Below are 26,874 nucleotides of genomic sequence, written 5' to 3' on the forward strand. Positions count from 1 at the left end.
CACAGGCGCACTTGGTACAGCATCATGGGTGCCGTGACTACGGTGTGAATTGTCGCCCATCGTCCTCCTCCGACTGTGGGCGTGCCGCTCAAGCTTCTCTGAAGCGTGTGTCTCATGGGACGTGAACAGGGAAGAAAAATCTCCTGAATCCAATCCCCTTCCATCCATGTGGAGTTCAGTTTAATACTGGGAAGTAATCCAATGGTATCTGCAATCAGATCTGTGCTAAGCAGGTGTCTGCAGGTTCTCATGTCACTGCTGTACAGCGAGGGCCCTCTCTTCCGGCTGCTACTAACGTTGGTTGTTAAGAGTCGAGGCTGTGAGACCTGCAAGCCAGGTGCTCCTGGGTTTAAATCCTACGTCTCTGACCGATGCCTCTGTAGCCTGGGGTGAGTAATTTAACCTCAGCAAAAATCTGCACAGCGGGGTCACTGATTGGGCAAAATTGAGCAAACCCTGAACTGTTTGACCCAGTACTTTGCTATAAACTTTCACCCAAAATGAAATTTTTCCATGAAGAATTTGTGTTTTGGTTGGAAAAAAAATGTTTTGGTGAGACAATTTCAGCCAGCTCTAGTTTTGGACCGTAGCTTTCAGATGCACACACTTGAATTTTGTTTTAGCTATATGAGAAGAAATGGCCTGTGCCCCTAATAGGGCCTGTCTGTGTTCCCGAGCATGAAGGCAGCCACCACAAATGAGTGACTCTCAGGAACGGCTTGGATTCCTGGGCAGTTGACTGAGCTGGTGCGCAGGGAACTGTCCCTTCTGATGCCTGAAAACACTTTTGCAGCCTCTTCGCCCTTCGCTGCTGGCGCTCGGTGCACATCCCTGCACCCGGTAACCCTGCGGATAAACAGTCTCTCTCCCCACCTGCCCACACGTCCCTTCTGAGCAGCGGCACAACTCACTAGTGCTCAGTGTAAAGAAGACACACTAGGAAAGACAGCGGGTTTTTGGACGAGATCTGCACTCCCTGACTGCTGCATGGGGAGGGGAGAGCACGGCTTTGCTTGCATTATCCACAGTCACTTGCAGAAACCCGACAGAGAGAGGAAGAGAAGAGCTGAATGGCTGATGCTGGGGAATAACCTCGTCTTTGCCTGATTGTTTCTGTAAACCATCCAGCCACGTGAAAGGACTGGCACGGGGGCGGCAGCGAGGCTGCTGGGGATAGGCTGAGTAGGTGCTGGTTGCATATGTTAGCAGATGGCATGTGCCAGCGCTTTAACTCCGGCTGCCTGTTCTTCCACACGTCGGAGTTTGTAGAGGTGGCCAGCGCTGGAAGAAGTCCTCCTGCAGAATGGGCAGCAAAGTGCACGCTTGGCCGTGACTTGGAGAAGGCCCTTCCAAACAGAGGCTGGGGGCTTGGACTCTATGGCCCTGTTAGTTCTTGGCCTGTCAGCCGTGTGCAGGGACTGTGGCGGGGAGAAATGCCTGAGGAGATTACAATCTAGGCCATGGATCCTCAACCCTTCTCCCCTTTGCAACCAGAACCGGCCCTGGGGCAGTGGATGGTGGTGGGGGAAGCTTGCCCCGCCTTTGCCCTTGCTGTGCCTGGTTTGTGGGAAAATGAAAGGCCTCCAGTCTTCTCGGCCGTCGATTTAGTGCTAAAGTCAAGGGGCATGGCACAGAATGGCAGCCCGCGTCTTTATTCTCTGTACAGCACCCTGCACGCCGATAGCACCGTATGTAAATCCTCAATGCTCATTGGCCAGGGCTGGCCAGCAGGAATGCCAGTCAATGCCTATTGGGCGGGTGTTTTTAGTGAGGAGGGCACAGGCATTCCGGATACTGGCCGGAGGCCCAGCAAAGCCAGGCCATCCGGGCCATCAGAGAGGTTGTAGGAACTGCAAGCGGCGTTCAATCAGCGAGGCCCGTCAGCTCCCTCCAACTGGTGGTTGGCAAGTCCCTCCTGGGCCTCTTTGCTCATGAAGCTGGGGCTCATGGCAGAGCTCTGGATTTGCGCGGGGGGAGGACGTGAGTCTGAATTTCAGCTCCGTGGCGCAGAGGCCCCTGGGACCAGGCGCCCGCGGTGGAAAGCAGGACTTTCCCGCAGGACTGGGCCCTGCCTCCGGCCCCTCCGCTCTGTGTGCCCTGTGTGCTCGGAGCGTGATGTGGCAGCAGACAGTGTGAGGACCCAGGGGAGGGCTCTCCCGGGGTGACTGTGCCGTCTTGCAGCCCCATCCCCCTTGGGGAGCTTCAGACAGGGAGTGCATTTAGTGCTTGTAAGTTGAGAGGCAGTGTGGTCTAGTGGTTGGGATGCTGGAGTGGGGGTCAGGAGGGCTGGGTTCTCCCTCTCTGACTCTCACTGGATTGCTGGGTGGCCTTAGGCAAGTCATTTCCCCTCTTGGCTAGTGCCTGACTCTTACTATCTGAATAAACAGCACCTAGCGCAGGGGGACTCTGCATTCCTTTGGGGCCTGCCGGCTCCACCACAGATTTCCTCTGTGAGCGTGAGCAAATCACTTAGACCCAGATCCTCAAAGGTATTTAAGTAACTAACTTCCACTGATTTCAGCGGGACTGTGGTGTCTTAAATACCTTTGTGTATCCGAGCCTCAGTCTCTTAGTTCCCCGCTGTACCATGGAGATGATAATGCTTCTCTCGCAGGGGTGGCGAGGATAAATATGGGAATGGTTGAAGTACTCCGATAGTACGGTAACGGGGCCGAGCGTGATAGAGAGGTGCTTCTGTAACACAAATAACCATAAAGGAGAGGTGCTAATTAGCTGTCGCTGTGCAGACGGGCCCCCCGAGGTATTCAAGCTGTGTAATTAGGTCAGAACTCATTAACCAAATGGTAAAAGTAACCAGGAATTGTTACTGTTATTTACTTGTTTTGCGGGGACAGTTTCCGGTGAAAACTCCTACGTTTTAAAAGCACGAATCTCCTCCCCAACTCAGCTGGGCACATCCTGAGATTATCGAAACTGGAAGGATTTTACAAATGGAATTGACTTCTTTTGGCTACCTCTCTCCTTGGACAACAACACATTCATCCTCCGTCAATGTTCCTTTGGCGTCTAGTGAGATTTTCATGCCCGTCCTCGTGCTGTATCATGATGATGTGATGTCTGGGTCGCAAAAAGGCGATAGGGCAGGTTTATTTGTTTAAAAATAAAAACACACCTTGCCACTGGACTTGAAAGTAAATCCGTGAACTTTTTTTTTAAATGATCTTGGGCAAAATTTCCAAAAGCATCCAAGTGACTTAGGAGCCTAAATCCCATCTTCAGAAGTGACCTACACAGTGAGGAGCATAAGCCTCAGGCTCCCAAGTCACTTTGGCACGTCTGAAAATTTTACCCCTTAGCTTCTAAGATCCCAGTCCAGTGCCCGTTGAGAATCTTTCGGTTGATGCTGGATCAGCCCTATGCCTGCATGTTGGGCTGGATTTGACCCGAGACCCTTTTAAAGTCCAGTAATACACTCCAGTGTGCTCTGTTGCAGTGTGACAACTGCATTTCTCAAGTGCTGAAGGAAATCATCATTCCACTGCTCACATACCAAGGCTTCTTGGCTATGGCAGGAGAAGTCCGTGACAGCTTACATAGTCATGCAATGAGCACATTATGCACGGAGAAGGCATGTCTCGTCTTAGGTAGACAATTCGTAACATGCAAAAACTCCGTGAGCTATGATTAGACATTTCATAGCCCGGAGGAGATATCTAGGTGGTTATTCCTGGAAGGACTGAGTCAGACAGTGAAGTGAGATGCTAAGCACACAGCTCTTGCCACTGACCTGCAAGCAAAATAATCCTGTGGAATCAGATGTTCTCAATTATTCATGCTGTCCAGGCTCACGTTATTTCTGTCAGGGCCTGTTTTTTAAATGCTGCTGGTATTTCCAAAGGCAAATAACAGCTTTGCATTATTTATGAACAGATTTGTACAACTGCTGATACTACACCTGTTGCCAGTGTGGCGCAAGAATTATTTTTACTGGGTTGTTTTTTTCCTTTCAATGCAATATGTTTATGCTTGGTGTGGTGGCGGTGGTCACATCATGGCGTGACAACGGAGTGCTCCACAAAGGAGATTCGCTTTCACTTGCGTGTACAGCCCAGATAGCAATGAGGCAGGCTGCAATAGACCATAAGGCAGACGCTCAGAGTCAAGGTAGGGCCACAGTTGGAGCAGGGGCAGTGGAGATTGATTGAGCATGAAGAGCAGGGAAAGCTGAGGGAGAAGGATCGGATCATCTCCCATGTGAGAGAGAATGGCGGAGAACGAGGAGGGGCAAAGAGGACCTGCTGGTTTAGAGCAAAACTGCAGGCCCAGACACATTCAGGTTTTGAGGGGCTGAGCATCGTGCAGCTGGTTGCTGGCTGTGCTGTGGGTTGAATCAAACACCCCAAATGTGCTGAGGCTTAAGACCCAGATCCAAAGTTTGCAATCCTGCCTCTGCTTTTGACTCGCTTCTCGCCAGGAGGATGTCATTGGAGGCAACTGAAACATTGCCCGTGTTTGGGAGCCTGGGGAGCTCTGAGCTCTCAGCTTTCACTCCTGTTGATTCCTGACCACCCTCGCTGGCTGGGGACCAGCAGGGCAGACCCTGGTCCCCTCAGTAGATCAGGCCCAGGAAGACAGGAGCCCTGGGGCAAGCAGTGGGGAGGCAGGGTGGTGTGAGGGATCGTTCGCTCGGGGGGCTGGAGCAGGAGCTGGGGGGAGATGGAGCTCGCTTTGGGGTGGAGCTTTGCAGGGGGCTGAAGAACTAGGGTCACTCCACGTTTCTCTAGAGCCAGGGCGCTTATCGAGGGGTGTGTGAGGTGATGGACTTTCAGAGCGGTGCAGAAGCACGGGCATGAAGCTGCATGGCTGGGTTGTTAGGGGGATGCGAACCAGATCACCTCTCTACATGGGGTCACTGTCACATCCCCGGTGTGCTCTGGTCCGAGCCCCCAGTTATTCATCTGCTAACCGAAAGCAACAGGGCCTTTGGGTGTTTGACACACCAGCTCTTTGCCCTGTCACCGCCTGGGGCCAGCGCAGAGCTCTGGCCACCCTCCCAGGGGCCACCAGGTCATCCGAAAAAAGAGGCAGCCTGTCGGGTTCCAATGCTGATAGCAGAGGACGAGGGAGGATTCCACTGCTGATGGCAGAGGATGCGGGACGGATAAAGCACAACAACCAATATGATTGCAAGCAGAATCGTTTATTCCATCTTGTTCTCCAGCTTATATACCTTTTTATCATCTCTGCATACAATGGTCACACAATTGCTGATTGGCTATTATATAATTTCACACACTTAGCATGGGAACAGCTTACATATTATTGGTAGCTTCTTAGCTTACACAACTATCTTGTTTACGACCTTGGATACTTTCTACTATCTAGTGGATGGCGGCCAAGTCCACGGAACCCGCCGCCAGTGAGGCGCCTGAGTGAAAGTGGCCACCTTCCAGCTCCCTGTAGGCAGCCTCACTTGACCCGGTGTCCAGCACCAGGCCTGCTGTAAGTGTCCACTAGGTAGCCATCAGGTCAGGGTACAAATAATACACTCCCACATCTCCCCCCTTTCTTTTAAATAGGCGCTCAACAAAACGCTCCAGACTACCTTGCAATAAGCGAATAAAACAGGGGACACAAATAAGGAAGAAAAGTACAATTCCCAAAATGATTATCCCCATATAACAAAATAAAACAAACCAAGAGGGCCAGCCAAAGCTGCTAAGCCACTCCCATAAGGGATTATAAGTTTGCATAATCTTATGCATATGATTTGCAAGGCATTGCAATAAAGCATGAACAAAATATAAATGATCTAATAAATTCATACAACACATGCCTTCAAAATCCTCACAACCGTGTCCCTGTGCCAACAAAAAAATCGATAGCTGCACGATTTTGCAGCCGTTAGGTCAGCATATGGATAATATACCCCCACAGCTCCCCCTTTCTTTTACACTTCCCAGCATGTGGTCAGTGTGAGACCCTGAAGACATGCTTTTTTACATATTTATACAAACAAGACAAAAAAAAATTACATATGCATAAATTTTTAATACTTATAGGTATATTCAAAATATTACTACTATTACCATTAACTTATACATTTCTAGTTTAAAAATATACATAACAAATAACATAGTAACAAAAAATTTCTACTTTTCTATTAAAATTGTCTAATCTCTCTCTCAAAAGGCTATATGACTAATTAAAACTAGTTGGCTCTCTCCTTGCCCGTTCTCTGACCCTGGCAAAAAATCAAACACTATGGGAAAAGGAAGGGGGGTGATTTCAGCAAAAAACAGAACACTCAAAAAACTAAAATAAAATGACTATAATCAAGCAGACAATTATTTTCCTACAATCCCCCCTTTGAGCCATACTGTAATACCAGTGTGGCTCACTTATAAACCTGAGCTAGCTTTTGCTTAAATTTAATAATTTCAGCTTAAGTTAACATTTGCACGACAGGCACTCTGGCCTTAACAAACCAACTAAAACCAGAGCAAACAGAGGGCAAAGTACCCAAACACTAAAAACAACAACAGGTAAAAATAACAATAAAACAAATTATACACACAAACAATTACGTAAACCAGAATAAATTTGGTAGCCATAAAATTAAGGCATAAAATAAATCTGTGAAACCCATGAAATATCATCTTGGAAAATGGTATGGAATAATGATGCAATTTGTAAAATGTCATGTGCATTAAATTAGTAGTTCTTTTAGTAATTTTGACTGAATTGTCCATATTCAAATTATTTAAATCAGATTGTCTATTAGCCTGCAGCAATTAATTACAATTGATTATTTACATATTTACAGACCAATTATTTGGGAGAAGGGCCTGTTTTTTCTTCAGAAGGCTACAAAAAAAAAATTCAAAAAAAATTTTTTTTTTTTTTTTTTTTTTTTTTTTTTTTCTATAACACTTTTCACACTTTTAACTGTCCCTCCAAACTTTGTAGTGTTAACTTCTTAATCTTTTACTACATGGTGTTTAACACAATCAGAACCACGGGTATACCTTCTTCAAAATGCAAGGGAACTTGACTGCAAATCCAACAGTTAGACACATTGAAATCTGTTTGTAATTGATTAATTAATTATAAAGATGTGTCTGTATAGTCCAAGAAGCATTGTCTTTTATGATTTAGTTGCTTGGGTTGTAATTGTACCTCGAAGTCATCAGGTTGTTGGTCTTCTTCCCCATGGACCTTGAGGATTTCCTCGACAGGTGTACCGTTAATCAGGAACTTGGATCAAAATAAAGTCATCCAGATAAGGCCAATACAGAACATTCAAAAGATCACTAGCCATACCCATTTAGGGAACCAGTGATCTGGGGAGTTTTTAAGTCTTTTTCTTTTGAGGTGGTAGGGATGACGTTGTGGTATATCCTCTTCGCTTTGGAGTGGTTTTAAATCCTTTTCGCTCTGGAGTGGTTTCAAATCCTTTTCGCTTTGGAGTGGCAAATCCTTTTTTTGAGCAGGGGAGAGGTTACAAGCACTTGCACCCTGTTTTACTGACCTTGTCATTACAGGTGCAGAGGTTCTTTTACAGTGTCAGGCATGTATTCAGGACTGGTAACCTTGGCACTTTACAACAGTGTTGGTGGTGAGAAATACCTGGAGTGGGCCTTTCCAACGCAGTTTCAGGGCTGTCTTTTTTGGTGGACTTTTACGTGAATTCAATCACTGGGCTGTAGATCATGACATGCTTTTTGAGGGTTTTGGGGAAGGGCTTCTTGGACCTGTGAACGAAAAGCCTTAACACACTTCATTAATGCTTGACAATAAGTCAAATCAATTTCATCAGCTAAATTAATATCCAGTAGGTGAGTTGATACTGGTGGAGAGCTAGAAAGCCTCATGGGTCAGCCCATTAGGATTTTGTGTGGTAAGAGTTCAGTCTTTCTGTTACATGATGATTTTATACTTATAAGGACTAAAGGCAGGGCATCTGGCCATTTGAGGCTGGTTTCATGGCAAATTTTGGCTGGTTTATTTTTTCAGAACACCATTCTGTCTTTTCACTGCCCCTGCAAACTGAAGGTGATGTGGGCAATAAAAGTTCTGTTGGATATCAAGAGCCTTGCAAACTTCTTTTATAACTTGACCTGTTACTGTTGGTAGACAGAGGGATCCCAAAACAAGGGATAAATTCCTTCACAAGCCTTTTGCTGACTATAATAGTGTCAGCCTTTGCACATGGGTAAACTTTTACTCATTCAAAAATAAACATACAATTACTAATACATATTAGACTGGACCAATATAAACACAAAACAACATAAATATGGCCTAAAATGCAGAAAGGACTGCAACCTTAACAGCAGAGTCTGTTACAACATACCAATAAACTAAACATTTAACAACAACAATAATAAAAAATAACTATACAACATTTATAAAGCAGCAACATAAAATTCATTTAATATGGAAGCCTCCCAAAGTGGGGAAGCCTCTTTGTTTTCAGAGTTAACCATAATTATGGACAACACCAAAGGCATAATGGGAATCAATGAAAACATTAACAAATTTACCTTCGGTCAGGATACAAACTGTAGTTACAAGAAAAAAATTTAGCTTCTTGATCAGGGTTCACAGAAGGGAAAGGGTTACTTTTAATTACCTCATGTTAAGAACAAACAGCATAATCAGCCACAAAAATACCTTTAAAATTTCTTTGACAGGAGCCAATAACATAGAAAATCAATTTTGGGTTCTACAAAGGGTGGATAACAATGAGGCAGGATCAAAAACTGGACATCGGGTGAGTATAATATGACCAGGTTAACTGAAAAATAAAAACTTAAAAGAAAAGCATGCTAATTAGAAATAGATCTCAAAGAAACAGATAGTGGTTTAGACACTAGATGCGGCATTAATTGGTTTACATTCTTCCTTGATAAGGGAATAGAGAAAACTCCTAAACTTTTAAGGTGGATCTGCTGACTTCAGTGTCTAGAAAGTGTTTATAAAACATTTTACTGGTTTTCCATCAATAAAACAAAACACATAAAGACCTGATTAATCTATTAACAAAAAGGGTGCATTAATAAAGTTACTATTTCCCAGGCTGTCCTAATATAAAGGTTGAGTCTGGTCTCGGGGAGGAGGTGGTGGTGGCCCAAATGTCCACTCCGACTGGCCAGATCGTCCTGGACATTCTGCTTTCCAGTGTCCCAACTGTCCACAATAGTGGCAGGAGGAATCTCCTGGGGCCAAAAAGGTACCACGTCCTACTCCCCAACCCCGGCCCCGACCTCTCTATATACTCTTATCTAAATTTTCACTTTTTCCTTTTTGGAGTCCTTTAGACTCCTTACCCAGGACTTATGCAGTCTTTCTTTAGAGTTTTCACCCTGTTTGCATTTTATCTTTGGCCCCCCTTTCTCCTTTTGGCCATAAACCATGTTGTTCGAACCAAAATGCTTAAGGGCCCGATCCTTATTTTTTACAATTTCCCATTATGTTTACCCACTCCCTCCCCCTTTCTCAAAGGTTTTTAGAAACAAGAGAAGAGAAACGGAGAGAGAGATAAGGAGAGAGAAACAGAGAAGAAAAAGAAAGGAAAAAAAAATCTCCTCTCTCTCTCTTGAAACACTTAAGGTAGCACCTAATTACAAACAGTTTTTAAGATCCTTTTCACACACTTATTATACCACATAAGAGAAGTCTGACTGCCACTCAGTACTTCTGTACTTCTTCAGAGAAACCTGCCACTTAGTATTTCTTTCATTTCCCATGGTAGAGGTCTCTTTAGGAGTCTTATTTTCCTATGTGCCAGTATTTATCACACGCTTTGGCCGTCACCGACCAATCTCCTCGCGGAGGTATGGAACTGCGGTCCAGGTCTCCACACTCACTTCGTTCCCTACTGGCAATACATGAGGCGTCTCATTTCCCACTTGAAATATTTCTCTCACTGCCGCTTGTACCCCCGCTTCAGCCGCAAGGTTCTTCACCATCCTCCTTGCCTTATTCCAGGTCTGACTTAAGGCAAAGGCTTCCTTGTTGCCATGGGCTACCGACTCCCATAGGTCGGAGCCCAAGTGTTCCCAGACAGTCTTATCAAATACAGTACTTGATTTTACAAAAAATCCCCTTCTTAGTTCCCACTTCAATAAGCAAGATAATTTATCCGGGGACACCTTTTCCCCTTGGCGCTCCGCGATACATATAAAAAATTCAAGCACCGTTTTTTCTTCAGCTGATGCAGCGTTTCCCATACTTAATTAATTAGCCGCTCACCTTTGAGCTCAAACACGTCCCTCTCGGACGACCACGCCTCTGGACGACCACGTCTCTCTCGGACGACCACGTCTCTGGGCGAACACGTCTGCCTCTGGGCGACCACGCCTGCCTCTCTGGGCGACCACGCCTGCCTCTGGGCGACCACGCCTGCCTCTCTGGGCGACCACGCCTGCCTCTGGGCGACCACGCCTGCCTCTCTGGGCGACCATACCTGCCTCTGGGCGACCACGCCTGCCTCTCTGGGCGACCACGCCTGCCTCTGGGCAACCAGGAGCTGCCTTCACCGCAGTATCTCCTGTGAGCTCATACACGTCCCTCTTGGACGACCAGGAGCTGCGTCCAGCGCAGTACCTCCTGCAGCGGCTATAACTCCCGCGTTTCTTCTCCCTGCCCGACGCACAATCCAATCCACTTGAATTGCAATCACGTCGGGGTCACCATTTGTCGGGTTCCAATGCTGATAGCAGAGGACGAGGGAGGATTCCACTGCTGATGGCAGAGGATGCGGGACGGATAAAGCACAACAACCAATATGATTGCAAGCAGAATCGTTTATTCCATCTTGTTCTCCAGCTTATATACCTTTTTATCATCTCTGCATACAATGGTCACACAATTGCTGATTGGCTATTATATAATTTCACACACTTAGCATGGGAACAGCTTACATATTATTGGTAGCTTCTTAGCTTACACAACTATCTTGTTTACGACCTTGGATACTTTCTACTATCTAGTGGATGGCGGCCAAGTCCACGGAACCCGCCGCCAGTGAGGCGCCTGAGTGAAAGTGGCCACCTTCCAGCTCCCTGTAGGCAGCCTCACTTGACCCGGTGTCCAGCACCAGGCCTGCTGTAAGTGTCCACTAGGTAGCCATCAGGTCAGGGTACAAATAATACACTCCCACAGCAGCCAGGGAGCTGTTTGTCTGTCTCCTGTGAGTCTGACAGGCTGCAGAAAGCGTCTCATCCAGGGAGACGGACAGAGGCTGTGACACTGTAGAAGCGGGTCCTGTAGGGTCAGGGCTGCCTTTTCCAGGAATAGGACTGCTCATATTCTCGCACTCCTGGGCACCAATATCCCGCTGAGGCGTGATGCTATGGCCTTTGCGCGCCGCATCACAGCTACCGTTCCGTGAAGCAGCCTGGCGCTGCGCCCCCGCTTCCTGATGCAGTTGCCGTGACATAAATTACACGACGTCCCATTGGGACGCCCTGGGGAGTGGCACGAACCCCAGGCAAACAGGGCCTGGCAGCTGGGTGTCCTGAATTTAAAGCACCAGCGGTTAAATGAATCTGCCACTGTTAATTGAGCTCTGAGATGAATTCATTTACAAATCAAAACCAATCCCCCTGCCCCATTTCCACAGCTGGGGAGCCGGGGTGCTGAGCCAGTTGAAGCAAGGGAGATGGGGTGTGTTAGGGTGTTCTTCACTTCCGCTGGTAGCCTGCACATCCAGGGCTTGATCCAATCCTCAGTGAGGTCAGGAGCAAAGCACCCATTCATTTTAACAGTGCAAGTTCAGGGCGCGGCCATTTTTGCTATCTCTAGTCACTGTTTATTTCACGTTGCACCCTTTATCACGTCACTCCCCCAACATGCTCAGCTGTTGGGATGGCTTCATACCCGCCTCTTCGCTGTCACCTTCAGTTCTGGGGGAGATTAATGGAGACATTCTGAGACCTGCCTGCTAACGAGAGGCTGGCATCCGTGAAGCAAGAACAAGCCCCGTCCCAGTTTAAAGCACAAGCAGGAAAGGGTCCTCTTGTGAGGTAGGAATAGAGGGAGGTGAGTGGATGCCATCTAGAGTGACTAATGCGAGGTCCGCTGGCCATCGCTCTGGCGAAATGACACTTACCGAGAATTAGCTGTCCCTCTGAGCACTGTGCATGTGACACTACGCACTCTATTTAAACACTGTCACCAGGGTTCTCTGGGCAGTTGGCTGATAATTAAAGGCCTGATTCTGTTCTCATTTTACCCCCCTTTTGCTCTGCTGGAACCTCCTTGGCTGCTGTGGCGTTAGACCTGATTTTGTTGGCATCAGTGAGATCATAATCCTGATTAAGGACTGCTGGCTTTGGCCCGATGTTAGGACCCCGTCCTGTAACCTTGACTCAAATTGTGTGGCTCATCTTTTAATTATTGGGATGGAAAATTGTCAGAGGGGGAAGGGATTTCTGGGGGTTCCCTTCGATCGCTGTGTTATTAAACAGTGTCAAGTGCACCTAGGACATATGGGTGGGTGACATTTTTAGTATTTCCCAAATAAAGAGAGAGGAGCAATCCTTCCTCACATCAGGAGCCTCATTGACTCCTGAGAGTATACGCTGCAGGATTGGACCCTTATTAATTCCTTCTGCAGTTTTGCTGCACGGGGCACCGTGTGTGTGCGTCCAAGGGCCAAATTTTGTACTCGGTGTGTTACCAGCAGCCCGAAAGAGAAAGCAAGGGAGATAGATACAGCCCTGCAGAAGAGGGGAGAGAGGAAAAGGGGAAAGTTAGATGCATGTGTTGAGTGTCCAGTCTGGTGGTTGGAGCAGGGGACTGGGAATGAAGAATTCTGGGTTCGCAGCTGTGCCACTCACTCCATGTGTGAGCTTCAGCAAGTCATTGCACCGCTCTGTGCCTCAGTTTCCCACCTTACAAGGGGTTGTGAGTCAGTGGGACACAAATGAATATTGCCTTGGGCCAGTGTCTCATAAGAGCAAACCCTCCTCCCCCCCTGTAAAAGATGTTGTCCCTTCGCTTAATCCATGGCTGGCAGGTACTCACAAGCTGCGATGATGAGCGCGGTGTAAGAACCTGTATAGGAGACAAGAGGATTTGTGGTAGGTGGGTTGATTTGTTTTAGAAGGGCGGCTATTTGAAAAATGCGGCATGTCGATCAGTCGGGGGGGGGGGGGGGGGGGGGGGAGGAGAGGGAAGGTTGGGTGAAGGGGCAGAGGGCAGATGAGGCGGTCGAAGGGGCATGGTAATATCACGGCCTTGTCTGTGGTCATTCTCTCGATCCGTCACATTGGTACCAGGAGGCCTGCAAGCCAACTGCTGTAGCATCTCTGGTCGTCCCCCTAGAGGCTGGGGAATTTGAGCCATGACAGATGCAGAGCCCTAGAGCTGCCTTGGCTCACAGGTGTGCATGCTGAGCTCTCCCTCTCTGCCTCCTGCTGGTGCTTTATGAGCTAGCCAGGCGTTGAAACGTACAAGGATGAAGTGCCAAGATCAGAGATTCCCAGCTTGAATGAAGGGCGCCGGCAGGCCTTGCTTTCCTTCCCGCTGTCTGCACTGAAACCCGAAACCACAGTGCAGTGCTTCTAGGCAAAGACAGGCGAGGAGGCTCTGAGGCGCGTTGTGATGGAGTCGGCTCCGTAGGTACACCTTGCCACTTTGGTTTCGTGCGTGGTGTGGCTCTAATGGGCAGCGGGAACTGGTCACCGGGGGTATCCGCGCACACGGCTTGCTACACGCTTAGCCCAGAGCCTCTCCTGCCTGCCAGGACAGGGAATGTTGCCTTTCAGGTATTGGGGTGTCCTGGAATCTGCAGGGATTCAGGGCATCTGCACCAAGGGCAGGGGTTTCTGCCCTCCTCCCCAGGGCCCCACTTGTCTCCTGGAGGAGCCACTGATTACCTGGCTGTACCCGCCAGTCCAGGTGGAGCCAGGAAATGCAGAAGCTAATGCAGCAATGAGCAGCACTGATGTCAATGGGGAAGGCTGCAGGAATCTGGCAGGTTCAAAGTGAATCAGGCCTTGTAGAGTAGCCAACTCTGACTCCAGCCCCAGGTCCTATCCAGCTTGCAGAGAAATTCACCCCATGTGGAAGGCCAGCGTGAGCCCTGTGCATCACACGTGAGTGTGAAACTTAAGTGGTGCGTCGGCCTTTTTGCTCCAGATACAGATTTATCCCCTTGTGGCCTCCAGCCCCAGCAGTGCTGAGCGTAATGTTGCCCTGTCCTTCACTTAGGGCAGGACCGTGACTCACCTTCCTGGTAACAGCTGAGCTTCCCTCGGGCTTTCTCCGTCTGCTCCACCCTTCACCCCACATTCAGTCTTTTTTCAGGAGCCGTGGGCCCAGCCGACTCAATTATACACTGTAACTTCATTTCCCTCCGTTCCCTAGTAACTCAAGGCGGTTTATTGAGTGCAGCTTGACAGCTGAGAGTGATGTTGGCAAAAAGGCTGTGCCTGGCCCTGGGGGATCTGTCCTCTCTTTGCCCGGTCCGGATCGAGAATAACGTCCCCTAAAATGCATTGCAGACTGACTCACTGCAAAGCAAAGAAGGAAATCGCCATGATGGAGGAACTGGGAACCCTTCGCCAGCCCGTTGTTTTTAAGCAGGCAAGCATAGGGATCCCTCTAACGAGCGCCACGTTGCCATGGAATCACATGGAAGATTGAATCCAATTATCTCGCTGTTGGGAAACAGAGTTCAGTGTAAACAGCTGCCGGTTGTGCTTTCCCCTTCCTAGGTCTTCTCCATCGTGGTCTTCGGCTCCATCGTCAACGAGGGGTACGTCAACGAGAACTCACACGACTCAGAGCTCCGATGTGTCTTCAACCAGAATGAGGACGCCTGCAACTACAGCATCGCCATCGGCATCATTGCCTTCTTTGCCTGCATCTTCTTCTTCATCGTCGACCTCTACTTCCAGCAGATCAGCAGCGTGAAGGACCGGAAGCGGGTTGTCCTGCTGGACTTGGGGTTTTCAGGTATGCCAGGGGCTGTGTTGTGTTGGCAGTGGAGGCTGCCCAGAACTGGGTTAAGGCAATCCGACGCACTAGACGCACCAGCACATAGGGACCCCTTTGCTCTGACCCTGAAGTTGAAATGGCTAGGGCAGTGGTATGGAGTCCCATTCGCTGCCTCCGGTAGGGACAGCAGGACGCCCTGCCCTCTGAAGCAGTAGGGGTGGTAGCAAGAAGGTCCCTGTAATTACCCCAGCAGTCAGGGTCTGTCTGCTTGGGTGGATGGGCCATGCCCACTGCGCTGTGCCCCTGCCACGCAGAGTGCTCTGCTGGATAGGACTCGGGAGGCCCCCTGGAAGAGTGGGTCTGGGAGTTAATTCTCTATTGAGACATACTGGGAAGGTCACTCCTCTCAGAGCTATTGTTTCAGTCTCTCTGCAGACTCAGGCAGATGTCGCTGGGTCAGTTATCCCTGGTTATGCTTTCAAACCTATTTCCCCCCCTCCACAACCATGAGGGTTATTTACTTTTTTTTAATGCAAGGTGAGATTCTGATATAATCCCCTGACTTGAGGAACTGGGGTTCTGTTTTTTACTGCAGCTGGGTGCTTTGCTAGAATCTTACAATGCCAGACCTTTCTCCCATTGAAATCAAAGGCAAAAGTCCCAATGACCTCAATGGATGCGGGACCAGGCATGCAAGCTGTAGGCAGTAGCTGGATCCATTGAGCCAGCAGGAGCCATCCTGAGCTCGGCCCACCTGGAAGTTGCATTTGGCCTGAGATTCTGGATTTCCAGCTCTCATGTTTTTAAAAGCCTGGGAGTGATATTTCCAGCACCAGGGGGCTAGCAGCTGTCTGATCCCAAATGAAATCATCTGTCAATGCATCATCACATCACCATAAATGTCTGTTATTAAGAATGAAACGTGCCAGAAAGAACTCTTCCAGGGAGGCACGAGAGGGAATATTTTGTACCCTCTGTAGCTGGAAATATACCGTCAAGTCTCTATTTCCATTACATCAGAATACTAGTGTACAACAATTAGGGAGGCTGACAGTTACAGTGCCTCTTAAGGGATTTAGATGCCTAGGGTCCATTCATTGTAGTGGGAATTGAGCATCCAAATAAATACCTTTGGCTACTTTGAAAATCTCAGCATCAAGGCCTGATTCTCCACTGTCTTGTACCTTGTATAGCCATGTTCTCTGGGCAAGGGGTGTGTAAAATGCTGTCATTCTGATTCGAGGCCTCATTCTTCTCTCACTTACACCGGTCTTCTTAGGAGTAACTCCATTGTACTTCTGTAGTAACCCATGTCATAGCTGGGTTTCCACCACTGAGCGGTCTGATCGCGCAGCCCTCATGCATGTAGGACTCCCCTTGATTTCCAAGGGAATTACTCGTAGGTAGGCTTGGCAGAATTTGATTTTTAATTTTTTTATCATTTCAGCAGATAATATTGATGTTTATTTTTATGCATTTCTTTCAGTTTTGATTGACTGAAATGTTCAGAGTTGTGGGAAGTTATGGGGGCGGGGTCAGACAGTAATTATTTTAATGATGATCGATGTTGAGATTCAAACAGTTCAAGTTTTGTAACCGTTAAACACAAATCGTCAACACCACATGTCAAAATATACAAAGCAAATATCCTTAAATCCAACTTGAATACGTTTTCAGGCAGCATTTTTCTTTCTTTGCCTATCTGTACATTTCGATTAGTATTGATGGAAATGTTCTTTTGTCGGTTTGTGTGCCTGTTGTGAAATTGATGTTCACGCAGGTTTACTGATAAAAATCTAATCCTTCCAAGTGTACTCATGGGGGAAAGCCACAGGGTCCGTTCTCAGTCTTTATACTGGTATATGTTTGTTGCAATGCTATGCGCAAGGATCATATGAAATGATATTTTGCTAGGCAGCCGCTGAAGGCTTTGGATTGTAGCTCCATAGGCGTCGAGTGTAAATTACCGCATTTGGCCCTTTGTGTGTTTTCTGTGTGTCCACTGTAAAGAGCTTAACTTTTCCTGGGGCCTGATCTTCCCCCCGTAAACTCTGACAGCAGAAAATAAGCCACTTCATGCCTCTTAAACAAACCCCTTAAATGCAGGTTATGCAGCCACAGGTCTTGTGAGGGACACAGTGTCAAGTATCAGTGCGAGATTCGAAACCATCCAGCAGCACCAGTGAGTTTTACCTTGCCTGGCGGCTGCTTTTATCATGTACAAGCAAACAATAATAATCACCTTGTCTGTGAGCATCGGGACATCTCAGCGCCCAGGAAGTTGACAAGAAGTGGGAGCCTGGGCATCGGGCTAAGCTAGGATCTCATTTATAGGGGTGTGAATCTGGAGTCATTCCCGCAAAGCTAGCAGAGAAGCTGCTCTGGGTTTAGCTGATGTAAATGAGAGCAGAATCTGGGGCTGCTTGTCTCATGGTCCAGTGTAAACTAAAGAATTCCACATTTAGAGCTTGGTTCTTCAGTCCCATCTTGGGCAAAACGTCAGCTGAATTTCCCCAAGGCAGAGCTACTGTGTCAGGTCTGTAAAGCCAGAGTGCACGTAGCTGCGAGATCAGTGGGGTGTGGAGATTTGTGGGATTCTAGAACTCAGAGAGAGCTTGCACCTGTTACGCAGTGTGCTCCATCCCTTGGAGAGCCAGGGCAGAAACATCCCCTGTTGTGCTTTGTCCAACCTATTTCTAAATGGCCTAAATCCGAGTTTTCCAAAATGTTATCTGTGGGCCATTGCTGGCGCTCAGAGAATTTGCTGGGGATCTGTGCAGAGCCAGGTGGTCTCTTGGTTTTGGCTTTTCCTACCATTTTCAGCTGCTAAATCACGTGAAAGGAAATCCAATAATACATTTATCCAGTGTGATTTTTCCTTGTCAGCAACTGTTATCATCACTACAGGAATGTTTTTCAGTCGATGGTGGTAGGTGAAGTGATCCATGAGGCCACCAGTGGGAATGGAGGTGAGGTGACCCTGTATTTCCCCTCAGTGGTCCAGCAAGGACACCCACTCCGCAGCCGTTGCCTTTCTGGATGGAGACCCTCGTCTCTCTCCCTTCCGATGGGATATTTCCAGGCTGCACAGTTCCTTGCCTTCCCTGTGTATTTCCCAGCACAGCCAGATTGCCCGGGGACACCTACTGGATTTCTCTTCTGAGATGGTTAACAAGTGTAATTGCTACAGTTCCAAGGTACCACACAGCACTTCTGGCTTTATTCCTAAGGTCAAAAGCATTGCAGAGAAACCATGCTAAAACCAGTAAAAGAACCGACATGCCTGCTCATCAGCTTACTGGAGTTAACTCCACCCCTAACATGGATTCTGGCAGACTCAGTCCTTCCAACCCCACCCTAAGAATCGGAGCCCTCGGTGGAGCAGGGGTCCTGTCCGTTTGCTGGATCAGGAGGGAGGTCCTGAGACAGTTTAAAACCAGGCTGTTTCTCAGAAGAATCCTTCTTTGTCTGTTGGACCCTGGAGAATCCAGTTTGAACTAGTCTGTGCACCTCTTCAGGGGGTGGCTTCAGAGGGTTAATAGTGGAGGAAGTAGATTAGCACTGCCCCTCCTGACTGGAGCAGGTGTGATACAGAGTCACAATAACACATGCACAATTGCACTTTTTAATACAAGGAACTCAAAGGTGTTGAAACTAATTCAGTGAGGGTCAACTTCATTCAATGAAGTTCATTCCGGATATTGAAATAAATTGTCAGTGTGTCGCCCAGTCCACTGGAGACTTTACATCCTGCCCCTTCCGATACCTGGACTTTCATTTCTTTCTTGCCTTATGAGGATGGGTTTCTTGCTTTCCTTTGGTTTGATGCTGCCGTTTTGCCTATTCTTTCTGTGTGTAATCGTTGCGTTGTTACTTGGTTTGATGCCAAACAATGAAAATGCATCCAGGAAGTGACAAAAACCAAAACACAGATGAAGGAAGGAATAGATAGATAGGATGGATGGATGGATGGATGGAATGCTTTTGCATCCAAGTAAGCCACTTTGTTGACATCAAAACTTTTCACAGAGAGAGATCAGTTCAACGAAGGTTTCTCAGATCCAGGATGAACCTTCTGGGAGGTGAGATATAGCCCCTGACCTTTGTGATCCGAAAACAAGCGTTGTGACACAATTCCATATAATGGCCACCTTCAAAAGGTTCGGTTTCCATTCCCGTGCGCAACAAAACAAATGTCAAAAATCATCCCGAAATGGAATTGTCATCCGCTGGCCAGCTCTTATTGTGAGCCACGACCTCAGCTCTGTCCCTTTCAGTGGCGAGACACCAATGTACACCAGCTGAGTCTCCAGCCTTGTGTGTGTGTGTGCGCGTGTGTGTACATATCTGTATGTTTGTACACAGACACAAAATATAATTGCCCCTGCTACTCGGCAGTAATTACAGCTTACAGTCTATGCGGGTTCTAAGAAGAGGAATTCATTAACCCACCAGGTTTCTCACACTAAGAGGAAGATTGTGCCTTCAGTCTATGGCACGCTGGCATGCTTGTCCCAGTTTTGATATTCATCGCCCATTGTATCCCTGGGAAGCCCTGGCTCTGTGGAATGAGCATTAATACAAGCTAGTTTTCAGTGGGTACGTCTACACTGCAATAGAAGACCTGCGGCACAGCCTGACCTGGTCTCATGGGGCTCTGGCTGTAGGGCAATAGAAATTGCAGTGCAAACGTTTGGGCTTGGGCCGGAGCCTGGATTCTGGATCCCTCCCCCTTAGTGGGGTCTCAGAATCCAAGCTCCAACCTGAGCTGCAGCATCTGCACAGCTGTCTTTAGAGCCATAGTGCAGGCCTGTGGACCCAGGCTGGGAGGCTCGGTGCTGCGGGCAATCCAGGCGTCCCAAGCTTTCCCTGTTCTTAATCAGGCAGAAAGCATGTTCTGGGAAAGGAGCGGAGCGTTGTGACACCCCCGTCCCTCGGAGAGCTGCATGTGCTATGGTATTGTGGCAGAAGCCGAAACGACACAGACGCTGTCCAGTTCAGACTTTGCAGCTTTCCCTTCCATCGGCTCTTCCAGCTGCTGCCTTAGACGCGAGTTTGTTTAAAGCCAGGCTGTAATTATGGCGGTAATGTCGCTTTCCCGGTGTTTGCACTCTCTTGTCTGCAGATCCCAAAACTATAATTATCCACTGCCTTTTACAGTTCATCTTAGCGCCTTTCTTTTCTGCACCAGGCTGCAGTCCACAGACCCTTCAGCCTGCGTGCAGCTCTGGGGCAGAACCAACCCTGCCTGTCACTAGCAGCAGGATATGCCTGGCCCCTGACATGCCCGTCTGTGTCCCCACCCCCAATTGTATCTCCCCCCAGCCCCCCTCTTGCTGCCGAGTTTTTGGAGGGAAATTTCCAACTCGGTTTCAGATTTCTCACTAGTCGTGTGTCTGTCTAACTCACAGCTGTCCCAGGACTGCATTGGCCCTTGGGAGAGGCTGTCTCCTCAGCTCTGCTTCCCCTTCAGAGGCATTTGCAGCGGCTGGTGCTAGCGAGCGAGGCCAGGCAGAGACGCAGCCAGGCGGGATTGGAATAACTCTCTCCAGGGACAAGCAGCCCCCTTGTCCCCCGTCTCCGGAAGGGCAGCGACACCAGATGGAAGATCTCCATGCCTGAGCCCCTAGAGTTTGCACCAGCCGCCATGCTCCTTGCTGCAGAGCTCTGCCCCTCCACATCCCTCTGGGCTATGGAAGCTGGGAAATGGACACAGCACAGATGCTGTCCGCGCTGAAGACTGCAGTCGGGGCCCTCTGGGCCCAGCTCTCCCCCCTATAACAGATCTCCCAGCGGATCGTGGCTCATATCCCAGGCTGGCCCTGCGGGGAAACCCAGACCTGTCAGATCCATGTGGCTCCCGTGTACTAGAGAGAGAGAGAGCTTCTGCAAAGCCTGACCTTAGCCCAAGATCAGCTCCTTCCTTGAGAGAGCCAATGGAGGGGAGGGGAGACAGAGACGATATATCTGGCCTCTTTGAAGGCAGGGAGATTGCTAGCCACTGGAAATATTGCCAGAGCAATCTCTGAGATCCGGTTCTCCTCCCATCCCCCCCGGAGCTGGCTCCTGGGGACAAACTCCAACAAGGAAATAAACAAGGAAATAAATCAGCGTTTCTTCCTTGTTTGCTTTCACAGAGCACAGCGTGGCAGATGGGTGTAGGGCAGAGCAGGCCACAGACCTGTGCTGATGCCTTGGGCGTGTACTCACACCCCCAAAAAGGGAATTCTCCCTCCGGAGTAGAGGAGGGCCAGCTGCGAACCGAAGGTCAGGCAGCAAATAATAAAAACCGTATCTCGACACCAAACAAGGACGTGTCAGAGCATTGACTCTTAAGAGGTCCCCAGCTGCCCCAGACAAGCAATAGCTATGTATCCCCCCCCTCACACTCCCTGGGGAGATGGACTAGAGAGATGAGGATACCCTGCCACTCCTAAGAGAATTAGAAAGTATCCGGTTGTCATCCCCAGCCGCCACTGCAGGTCTCTATGCCCTAATATCCACGTTATTGTTCCCAGCTTCTCCAGCAAGCTGCCATGCCTTGCCGCCACCTCCTCCTCCAGCAGCTGTCCATGGAGCGAGTAGAGGGACAGCAACCCACAGGTGGAAGAACAAGTGGGCAGGAAAGGGCCCTCTTAGCTGGCCCGTTATTTCTTGGTGACATGCTCCTCCCGCCTGCCCACGGCTCCATTTTATAAGGCCAGATGGTTCCTTAGCGTGTATCAGTCTAAATTCAGCCCGGCATCACTACTGAAAGTAAATATGGCTATTTTCTCATCGTTTCTAGCAGGGAGATTTTTGCCCGAAAGAGCAGCCGTCTCACTAGACAGGCACTTCACAGGCAGGCAAGTCCAGCGCATGTCACCTCAGTCCCCTTCAGGTGGGAAAACTCTCAGGTGGCATCAGACCACCCCCAAAAATGATGAATTTCTGGCCCCCACAGGCAGTCACATAGGTGGGCAGGATTGCAGGTACAGGCCCGCTCTACCTGACCTCCCCCCTGTCCGAGGCCTTCACTCCGAACTAGATAATGGGATGGAAATCCGTTTCACAAGGGAACGTAAGATTCGGTGCTGCGGATCAGGCAGATCTGTTCCTAGCTGTCTTAGTGTACAGCGGGAAACTTTATGGAATGCAGAGATGTTGGAAAAATCGACTTACAATCTTGGCTCCTACAGAAGGAAATTCAGGTCAACTAGCCTGAGAAGTTCGACCGGAAAGAATATCATACTGCAGGAGGTCGCTAGAAGAAGGGCAGGCTGCCGAGGCGAGGCCAGGAGTTGCAGAGTGAGCTGCGTGACTCCCAGCCAGCCCTGTCTGGAGTTAGACCCCTGGTTAATGCCAGGCTCTTTCAGTCCGGGAACAAATGTCTACCTAGGGCTTTGGTCAAAATGGGGTCACTGGACATTGTCCAGATGCGGTGCAATGGGGGTGGAATCTCCATCCTTAGAGGTTTTTAAGGCCTGGCTTGACAAAGCCCTGGCTGGGATGATTTAGTTGGGGTTGGTCCTGCTTTGAGCAGGGGGTTGGACTAGATGACCTCTTGAGTGGCCTTCCAACCCTCGTCTTCTATGATTCTTCCATACGGAGCTGTGCAAGAACCGCAGGAACAGCCTTGTCCCATTCTCAAATGCAAACAGCCCACGGAAATATGACGACATGAATGAATCCATCACCTCTCTGCATCGAAATGGAGTAATACAACCCTCCACCCCATCCCATTTCTAGCCTCAGACAACTGACGACAAACAGAGCAGGGCTGTGTCTGAAATATCTGAACAAGGTCCTAAAGAAGGCAGATCTTCATGTTCCCATTATACCATCCCACATTTTGCATATGGATCTTTTCCCCCAACTTCAATCATTACCATTTGCTCTGACGAATGCTCCTGGGGTCTCACTCTGGAATCACGGTAGCATCAGCACTGGCTTTATCTTTCGGTGAATAACAGACCTGTTCCAGTCTTGACAGCCAACACGCTGTCATTAATAACTAGGAAGAACATCTCCAGTCCTACCCCAGAGAGAAAACCAGCTTCTCCTCTCCTGAGCTGAGGAAAGTTTCCTGTCCCTGTGTGCGCTGCCCACCGAGGGGGAGATGAACCCCAAGACTTCCACGGCAGCAGTGGGATGAAGCAGGTGGCACCTGCCCCCCAAAATAACCTCGTTCATTGTAAGGCAGTGTGATGGGCTGGGGATTGGCCTCTTTGCTTTTGGAAGCATCAGAAAAGCCCTGTGGCCTCTCTGTGTGTCAGGACTGGGGATAATGGATGTGAGGTGGTGAATGGCCTTTCACAAAGCTAGACAATGCTGCAGTTGTAGGTCTTCCCACAGTGGGAAGGTTGCCAACCGTCTGTAAATTTATGGACAGTCAGTAAAAAAAAAAAAATGTCCAGTTTTAACACTGTCTGTAAATCAGTAAATAAATGAAAACATCCGTGAAATTGGGTAGAAATAAAACGTATTGTATTTGGACCTGGATTGTTGTCGTTCAGAATCACTTCTTGTATCACAAAACTACACTGACCATGACGTTATCCATCTCCTGTTTTCTGTTATTGCACACGCCCAAAGCACCCACTAGATTAATTAACTGCAGCTAAAACAATTGTGTCGTTCTGCATTCCCATGTACAGAACATCGCGAGGGAGTACACACTTCTGTGGCATGATTGTATTGTTTATGGTAGTTTTAGTGATGTCAGTAAAAGAGTTTTACTGTGTCAGTAAAAAAAAAAAAAAAAACAACTTCAGATCTTCACGTCAGTAAAAACTAAACTGCGAGGCTGGCAGCCACTTCTCTCACCGCTCCCCAGAACCACACCGAAGGAGGGGAGGAGAGAGCAGCTATGATGCCGTTTATGCCTTTGTGATTGCAGAGGCGATGGCTGATTAAGTTACCATGGGATCTTCAGACGTCTGTTGTCTCACGGAGGAGTTCTGCTCTTGCAAAACCAGTCCATCCCGGACCAGTCAGGTTTGCAGTGGCTAATTGGATGAAGTGATTATCACACTCATGGACTCCAGCAAGAATCACCAGTCAACTCATTCTGCTGGTTGGTGCCCAGTTTAACTAGCTGCCTGGTTAAACCAATGAAACAGCCTCGTGTATCTTCCGGCAGACGTCCGTGTGATTGTATAAGAGTGTCAACCCTTATGCGTCCCCACAAGGTCCGAGAGCGTGACCCGGAACCTCATTCAGCTCCTTACCCAGATTGAACCCCTCCATGAACAACCCAGTAGCTGCTGTCTCCAGTCAGATTAGCTTTTGCAGTTAGGTGCTTTCTTTGATGAGACCCACAGTTGTACTTTGGATTCAGACTGTAGTCCTCCCGGCCCAAGGTAAAGTCAAGAAATAATCTTCTTTCTGTTAAGCATAACAGGCGCACTGACCATCTGGCCGAGAAGTCCTGTGTCTTGCATTGAGAACTGCTGGGCACCCACATGGCCATGAGTACGTAGGTTCATCAGATTCTACACATTGGTCATCCAGTTTTGGCCAATGCCATTGTTTTGGCAAAAGTCTTTTCCATGCCTCAACGTCCAGGGGAAGATGTGGGGACATACAGTATACCTTGTTCTCATTGTCCATATTCAAGGGGTGACCCTACTTCTCATCCTAGAGGCACACTGCTGTGAAACCCATCGTAACAGGTCTGTGGACTTTAGCACGATGAAGAATAGGAAAAAGTATCTGTGTTTACATGGAAATTTCCTTTCTTTGTGCAGCAAAGTCCACAGCCCTGGCCCACCCTGGAGATAAACAGATCATCCAGAAGCCAGGGGGAAACTGACATCCGAAGATTTGGGTTTGTTTTGTTAGGGGGGATTTTTCATGCTCTGCAGTAGGAGAAATTGTTGTGCTTTTTCGTCAAAGTATATTTAATACAATCTCAGGAGCTGAAAGCCTCGTGTGCACGCATGCATGCGTGTGTGCAAGTGTGCATACACAAATATATGCACCAAGAAAGGCACTGTGTTTTGAATTGCGCTTCAGAGCCTCTGGCAAAGTAAAATAGCAAAAAAACCAAGCTGTATTTCTCTCCCCGCAGTCACACAGCGACTTTGCCGCTTGCTTGCCCCACCGTGCCTGTAATCCATATCCTTACCGGGACTTGCTACGTTCCTTTTTAAGATTCAAGGTATCTCAGACGCCTGCCTGACAGCACTGCTGGATAATTCCCAGCGTTCCCGTTCCCTTTGTACTTTAATGCTTTGAAGTTGTCAGTTTGATGTGTGAGGGAGATAACGGCCATGGACAGTTAGGGTTTCACCTGAAAGCATCAATGCCTTAGCACAGAATCACTGTGAGGGCCGGAGACTTGCTGAAGGGAATAGCAGTGGTGTTTGCTTCCTGATAGGGGTTGCTTTCCTCTAAGGCCTTGGTATCAGCCACCGAGGCTGTCAAGTGATGGGACTGGAGGGATCTGCAGGCTCAGCCAGCCTGGGATTCCAGTAGGAATTATCACCAGCTTCGTCTTCCCTCTCTCCGTCAGGCTACGGAACAACAGCCTGTTTACGTGAGAGCAGCAGAGAAGAGGGAGGCTGGAGCACAGTGGTGCAGGCCCACGTGATTCCCTTGGTGCTGCATGGGCAGAGTGGGGTGTCCGCTCATAAGAAAAGCAGTTCATTTTCCTGTGATACGACCCGTGCCCAGGGTAGCCAACTGATAATGCCAAGGTCAGGGCAGGCTGCAAAAGGAGAGCAGATTCTCCCCACGCTGGTGGGTGACACTGAAGCCCGGCTTCCCAACCAGCCACGAACTGCTTCTGATTACCCCACACTGGGTATCACGAAGCCAGTCCACAAATGCCCACAGCCCCCTTCACTGCATTTCAGCTCCAGGCTCCCAAATCAGCACCAGGTCCAGCAAAGAGACCAGTTATTTAAACTCTCTGCTCTTTGCTAAAAGGTTCCCTCTGACCCCAAGGGGTCAGCCACAGCACCAGAGCAATATAAGCTTGGATCTTACCTAAAATACCACGCTGCCAGCCAATCCTTTAGTGTCTAACCTAAAGGTTTATTGTAAAAGGAAAGAAATAAACCATGAGAGAAATGTTAAAGGGTTAAAGTAAATCACAGATATACAAATGATTAAAAGTCCATATACTTCAGGTTTCTGGAAGAAATGTGGGTTGCAGGCTTGTGTAGTTCTCTCTGGTTCACATCCAGTACCTGGATGGGTCTAGGTCCTTCAGTTCAGTTGCAAGATGAATTGGTCCAGAGGTCAGTGTATGTCTGCAGACTGGACAGGAGCAAAGACCAAGATGGATCCTGTGGTTTGATCTTATAAACCCCCTCCCCCGGCCATGCGGCCTGCGGACAGTCACAAGACCCAAAATGGAGTCCATAATCACATGGGCCAATCCTGGTGACTCTTCAGGTGTGCCTGGGGTCCAGTCACGTAAGCAGGTTCTGGTGACTCATTGGTGATGCTGGCCTCTCTCTCTAGGCCCCTTGCACCTGGGGAGGCCTTAATGGGCCATTAAGCCGGCCATTGTTCTGCAGCCTTCCTATCTGGGGTGTTGCCCAGGTAGCCCAATTGAAACACAGACATATCAAATACATCTATAACTTCCATGTCACATATTACACAAGAACATAAGTAATATTCTCTTACTTAGCATATCATAATCTTCCTAACCACACCTGACATGGCCTATCCCCCATGGATTATTATGATTCTGCCATGCTGATGTCACACAATATATTAGCTGCCCCCCCTCTCTAGCCAGCCCGCATGACACCCCCAACGCGAGACTGGTGTAGAAGGGAGTAATCGGAGCTCCTGGATACACCTTAAGGGCCCCCCAGCCTTGACAGGGCATCAGCAACCAGATTCTCTTTACCCTTGATGTGAACTATGTTCATATCACACTCTTGTAAGGCCAGGCTCCAGCGGAGCAACCTGGAGTTGGTCCCTTTGGCTTTGTGTAGCCATACCAATGGAGCGTGGTCACTG

The 26,874-nt window shown here is 48.6% G+C and overlaps 1 protein-coding gene and 1 long non-coding RNA gene across 2 annotated transcripts in view; one reads left to right on the forward strand and one right to left on the reverse strand.

The window, feature by feature from the left end:
- Positions 1-26,874, forward strand: part of SYNGR3 (synaptogyrin 3) — a 52,565-nt gene that overhangs the window by 9,138 nt on the left and 16,553 nt on the right. The window contains exon 2 of the mRNA XM_067534199.1: positions 14,691-14,931. Coding sequence (XP_067390300.1) covers positions 14,691-14,931 — 241 coding nt within the window. The remainder of the gene's footprint in view (positions 1-14,690; positions 14,932-26,874) is intronic.
- On the reverse strand, positions 5,143-11,123 carry LOC137144109 (uncharacterized). The gene is made up of 2 exons (XR_010917324.1): positions 10,433-11,123; positions 5,143-10,326 (listed from the first exon to the last, which is right to left on the reverse strand). It is a non-coding gene; the product is annotated as an uncharacterized lncRNA (long non-coding RNA).

The sequence above is a fragment of the Emydura macquarii genome, unplaced genomic scaffold, assembly GCF_026122565.2.
Source record: "Emydura macquarii macquarii isolate MOO-44397 ecotype Brisbane River unplaced genomic scaffold, CSIRO-AGI_Emac_v2 contig_3390, whole genome shotgun sequence".
Classification (NCBI taxonomy): Eukaryota; Metazoa; Chordata; order Testudines; family Chelidae; genus Emydura; species Emydura macquarii.